This window comes from Garra rufa, unplaced genomic scaffold (genome assembly GCF_049309525.1).
Source record: "Garra rufa unplaced genomic scaffold, GarRuf1.0 hap1_unplaced_002, whole genome shotgun sequence".
NCBI lineage: Eukaryota > Metazoa > Chordata > Actinopteri > Cypriniformes > Cyprinidae > Garra > Garra rufa.
Genome location: NW_027394277.1, coordinates 8,456,464 through 8,462,463, shown reverse-complemented (window position 1 = coordinate 8,462,463; position 6,000 = coordinate 8,456,464). Strand labels below are relative to the sequence as shown.

Sequence of the window (6,000 nt, the reverse complement as noted above, 5' to 3'; positions counted from 1 at the left end):
AGAACATAATATGTTTCTTGTCATTGTGCTCAATCGTTAAAGAACTATTGAAGATTTCCAAGGCTGAATCTCTGACAAATGTCAAACGTCAAACGTCGAACCAACTTTATATCGGTCACTGAACACAAGGTTAATACACTTTCTGAAGCTGCTATAATGGCTGATGAATTTGTGTTAACCCATTGTGGGTCATTCAGTTCAGTCAGTCTTAAAGCCAACGATATGAGTAAGTCTAAGTTTTGCTTTCAACCTAAGACAAAGTCACTTGTCATGAGTAGGAATATTAAAAGAACAGCATTAATTTCTTAAAAAAAAAACTTTTGAACAGTATATTGTTACAGAAGATTTTCTATTATATTTCTAATGCTGTTCTTTATTTAACTTTTTAATGTTTTCTAAAATGATTGCTAAATATATTCAGCGTTGATGACAGAAATAAATTAAATTTAAAGTATATGGAACTGTAAATTTAAACTGTATTAACATTTAATAATATTATTCATGTTTTTTGTATTTTTTATTAAATAAATGCAGGACTGATGAGCATAAGACACTTCTTTCAAAAACATTAAAAATAGTGATGTGTCCAAACTTTTGAATGATCCTGTATTTATGTGTTTTCTTTTATTAAATTTTTTTTTTCATAGGAGAGCTGCTTGGTGTTGACTACTTCCTGGGTCAGACTGGACAGCCCCTGGTAGTGGACCCTGACTCAGAAGAGACAGAGAACATGCTGGAGGATGTGGATGAAGGTGAGGATGAAGAAGACGAGGGCTTCAGGGAGGACCAAACATTTGACATTACTGAGTCGAGTCTTACTGATGACCCAAGCTTCTCTCTGTCCTCCACTCAGCCTGATGCCTCCTTCACGCCAGGTGCCTCAGCATCTCCTGACGAGTCTGTGGTATGTAAATATCTCGTTATATGTATGTATGTAATTATGTTTTATGTAATATTGTTAAATTTCTAGGGAAAAAATATAATTCGTGCTGACCTGTAGCTTTTTGTCTGAAGTTGACAAAAAAACTCTAGAAAAATATTTATATTTATTTGTTTTTTTTTTGTCCCACTTCACTGTACTCATGTTGTTTATTAATTTTTTTTTTTTTTTCTTGTATTTTTCTCACAGGCTTTGGATAGTGCTGGTGTGCTGGACAAAGTGGACAGCCTTGCGGAGTATCTGGAGCTCAGGAATCAGCCATCTCTGGGTCTCACCAACCATCAGGTCAGTTTCTCTTCTTGACCTGTCATATGTTAACACTACCACTTGTTTTGTTTTCTCATTTGCCATGTATTATATGCTAGGGGTGGGAAAAAAAATCGATATTGCAATACATTGTTGTGCTCTTTGTCGCAATAAATAATCGATACACTAACGGCCAATATCGATATTTTATTACAACACAAAATTATTAATTTACCCGTCGTCAGTGTCACTGTCACTACCCAATATCTACCATTCTGTTTGCGGGGGGCGCTGTTCGAGTAAATAGGGGTAAAGTGGCAGAAGCAGCGGCCAGTGAAGAACACAAGTTATCTAACAACAACAGAGAAGAAGCGCAGAAAAAAAGAGAAGTGAGAAGAATGGCGGAAAATAACGAAAACCAAACAAAGACGCACCCGCTAGTTGAGCATGCTGATCAGTTACGCCTGTTTCACACATACTCCGTCTGCAGTGCGTATGCGTTGAGTATTTTTTTCCGCACCCATGTTAACGGATTAGAGTGTTCACACTGCACGCGGTTGCTGTCCGGCAGTACGTCCCAGAAGCTGTGTGCAAGTGCATTCAAGTGCATTGAATGATACGTTGTTTATAAAACGTGTTCTGTGTGAAAGCAAAACGAGTCCGTGCTGCTTCTGCATCGCACACGGACTGCATACGCACTGCAGACGGAGTATGTGTGAAACAGGTGTTATTGTTCCTCAAGAAGAATATGCCTTGATGTGACCACTGTCCAGGTTAACATAAAGCACTTTACAGTAACTTACTACTGACGTTTCAGTATCACGGTTTACACATGTTAGTTAATGTTCATGTTGTTTTTTTAATGTTCAGGCACTTTTATCTGTCTAGCTGTACAGCGTTTACATTTAAGACCAGGAGGCAGTGAGTTATTATGCAAATGCATATTTCTTTGCACAGTGTTGAAAATGTTGGCATTAATAAATGCTTAAGATTTCCTTATTATAGGTATTTTTTTCTTTTTCAGTCACATATATCGTGATATATCGTTGATGAAATTTCTTCCAATATATTGAATATTGTAGATATTGCGAATCGTGATATTATCGATATCGTGGGCCACATATCGTCACAGAATTGAATCGTGAGTTACCTGTATCGTCCCACCCCTATTATATGCTCTCTCTGCTTAGGTGAGCAATATAGTTGGCAGAACCTGCTGGATTACGATAAGAAGAAAGTGATGTTTGCTGCCAGACACCAGAGCAGGCTGGACACAGGTTCACTCCAGGAGTGGAGAGCGTGAAGAGGCATACATTCACCACCACTGCCCCACTTGCCCAGTGGCCAGATTGTTGTCGCCTGATAGAGACCATTTCAAGCTCTGTGCCATCCATAAGAGTCCAAAAAATAAAGGGGATAAAGTTTTATTTATGTGTATTGTTTTCTGCTTTCTGTTCTTTTGCACTTGCAATGAATGCACTAGTGCCATGGACATTGGACGGTTTTATTTATATGTATAGTTCTGTTTTCTGTTCTTTTGCACTTGCAAAAAATGCACAGGAGTCATGGACAATAGAAAGTATTATTAAGAGATATTATTCTGTTTTCTGTACATGCAACATAACTATAAGAATAAAAATGTAAAAAAAGAAAAAAGAATAATGAATAATTGGCTATGACTGATTGAAAAATAAAAGTTTGGTCATGATTAAGTAACTCTTTTTGTATGTCTTTGTTACAGTATCATTTAACGTTACAGGCCCTTTTAAAAATGTTGATAAATTTGGGGATTATTTAATAAATAAATTTACTATTTTTTGTACTATAAGTTTTAGAACATAACTACAGCAGAAATATATTTAAAGTGCAAAAATTTTGAATAAGATATCAATAATCAGTAATATAAATCTAATAAAATATTATTTTTGTAATTTCAGAAAAAATTTCATTAATTTGGACATCATTTATGTGATAATTACTGATAAATAAAACATTCAGTAAACACTTCAATGTATGGCAACACTAATATGAACTGGAAAGCTTGTGATATCCTTACTCCCATATAAATGTACAGGAAAATAGAGAAAACATTTTTTTTCAGATAATTTATTGTAAATATACACTCCAAAAACAGTTCAAAGAGATAAAATTCCCTTTCATTTCTTTTCTCCTCATTTTTTCCTTTTTTCTCTCTCTTTTTTCTTTCTTTTTCTCTTTTCCCCTTTCATCCCCCTCTTTCCTTTTCTCCCCCCCCCCTTAACAGACCATTGTTCCCCACCTTTGTCTCTGGGGCTCATCTAGTTGACATAGTATCCGCTGACATTCGGCTGAAGGTGCTGATCCACCATCTGCTCTTGGTACGGACTGGAACCGGGGGACTGTAGTGACCATCAGATCGGAATACAGAATGGATCTGGTGGCTACGGTGACCTCAGAATAAGAAGAAACAGACTAATATTAATGTAGATGCAAAAGTTCCATGTTGCCACAAAGTCAATACCCCACCGGGATGACTTGAAATACAGTCAGCATCGGCAATTTTTGCCAATCTCTCTGGAGGCTTGTTGAGAAAGATAGTCTTGCTTCGTTTTGTTTCCTTTTATTGGCGTGGCTGGTTGTTGGTCCTCGTCAAAGAGGTGTCCACCGATCGTAGCGTGCCGGAGCCAGAAGACTTGTTGTTTTGTCAATATGTTCTCAAGACTTTGCGGCAGGTATCAATAAACTACAGCACAATCACAGCTCGCCGCTACCCATCGTCAACAGGTTGGGCCTGTCTGTTCCGGTGGGCTCTCAGTGGTGCTAAAGCATCAAATGAAGAGGATGGGATTCGAACCCACACAAACCAAGGCGTGCCGAGCACAACGGACTAGCCTTGCATCGCCTTAACCACTCGACCACCTTTCGTTTTGCGCGGTCCTTTTGTTTAACCCTCCCGATTCAGACCACCAGCTCATTAGTAGAGCGCTCAGTGAACTGAACTGAGTGTGTCAGATAGGGAAGACACACAAAAACTGCAGAGTGGGGTCCCCAGGACCGAGGATCACTGCTAAACGTACCGAACGACGAGGATGGGATTCGAACCCCCGCGTGCAGAGCACAATGGATTAGCAGTCCATCGCCTTAACCACTCGGCCACCTCGTCATATTACGTGGCGTCTTTTATTTAGCACTCCCGATTCAGATCATCAGCTCATTAGTAGAGAACTCAAAGAACTGAACTGAGTGTGTTAGATAAGGAGGACACACAAAAAGTTCAGCATGGGGTCCCCAGGACCTAGATTAAGGTCCAGTGCTAAAGGAACCGAACGACAAGGATGGGATTAGCAATCCATCGCTTTAACCACTCGGCCTCCCCGCCCCCTTGCTGACTGAGAGAGGCCATGCTGCGGACCTTTTCAGCTGCTGCTGCTGTGCTTTCAGCAGGCTGTTTTGAGCACAGAGGGAATAGTGAATGAGCCGTCTTTTACACACCTCTAATCTGTTCCGTAGAAACACGGTGCAGCAACCCGTGCCAGGAGACTGTTTGTGCGGCAGTTTAAAGCTTGCTACCACCTTGTCGGTTCACATCCACGTAGGTGCCTGAAAAGGTCACGACCGTCGCCGGCATTCTTTCGCAGAGGCAATATTGTAGCCTATGAGGTTTATCCGAGGCGCGATCTTTGCTGGTTGAAAACTTTACCCAATACCCCGCCAGGATGACTTGAAATACAGTCAGCTTTGGCAATTTTTGCTAGCCTCTCTGGAGGCTTAGAGTATTGTTGAGAAAAAGTAGCCTTGTTTTGTTTCTCGTCAAAAAGGTGTCTGCTGATGATTGAGCGCCAGAGCCAGAAGGCTTGTTGTTTTGTAAATATGTCCTCAAGACGGGTATCATTAAACTGCAGCGCAATTACAGCTCACCGTTACCCATCGTAAACAGGTTGGGCCTGTCTGGTCCGGTGGACTCTCAGTGGCGCTAAAGCTTCCAGTGCATGTCGAGCACAATGTATTAGCCTTCCACCGCCTTAACCGCTGGACCACCTCGTCATCTTGCGTGGTTTCTTTGTTTAACACTCCTGAATCATGTGCATGTGGATGCCTTCTTCGTCTTTTGTTTCAGCCGCCGAGGGCCTGTTTTCCACTGAGGCCCTGCGTCAAACTCCCTATGAGACACAATCGAACTTTAGTAGTAACCTCCGATTACGGCCGAATGTGGATTCTGCTCGGACGACGGGGCACCGGTACATCCTTTGTAGCTTTGGCTTGTTAGCCAAACGCTACAGCAGTTTGCCATTTCCCATGAAATCATCCTTGATTTCCTTAAGAAAGGTGCCCCAAATTGGTGGAAAATCACATCTCAACCATACGCTGTCCAAAGCATTGACCCGCCTTCACGCGGCAAAACAGAACGTGTTGTTGGCCCGCACTGCTGGGTCAAACTGCGCTTCCCAAAAACAGATTGGGTCAAAACCGACAGAAGAAAACTCTAAGCCTGCTCTAAGCCCTACCCACGGGGAGGGCTCGACAGTCTCGCACAACGCGAGAGCCTCCGTTTCGCCTGTGTAATTTGGGGGCCGATGAATACTGGGTCCGACCCGGTGAAGAAGCCCACGACCAGCCCGGCTAGCTCAGTCGGTAGAGCATGAGACTCTTAATCTCAGGGTCGTGGGTTCGACCCACGTTGGGCGGCTCAGTTGACTCTCTTTCTTCCCAAAAGGGTGGCGGGCTCCAGCGTGCCCATTCGCCGCGCAGGCTGAGCGGATTTTGCGAGCTCCGGAAACATCTTTCAAAACAGATGTCGCTGTTAGTGCACGCGCGTCAGGTGTCCATTGACGCCT

The 6,000-nt window shown here is 42.1% G+C and overlaps 1 protein-coding gene and 1 non-coding gene across 2 annotated transcripts in view; both read left to right on the top strand.

Annotated features, from left to right (window-relative positions):
• Nucleotides 1-238: 238 nt before the first annotated feature.
• Nucleotides 239-6,000, top strand: part of LOC141305347 (uncharacterized) — a 47,614-nt gene continuing 41,852 nt past the window's right edge. The window contains exons 1-2 of the mRNA XM_073832460.1: nt 239-904; nt 1,130-1,225. Of these exons, the coding sequence (XP_073688561.1) occupies nt 731-904; nt 1,130-1,225 (270 nt within the window). The 5' untranslated portion in view covers nt 239-730. The remainder of the gene's footprint in view (nt 905-1,129; nt 1,226-6,000) is intronic.
• Nucleotides 4,792-4,932, top strand: LOC141307876 (U4 spliceosomal RNA). Its single transcript, XR_012346801.1, has one exon. It is a non-coding gene; the product is annotated as a U4 spliceosomal RNA (small nuclear RNA).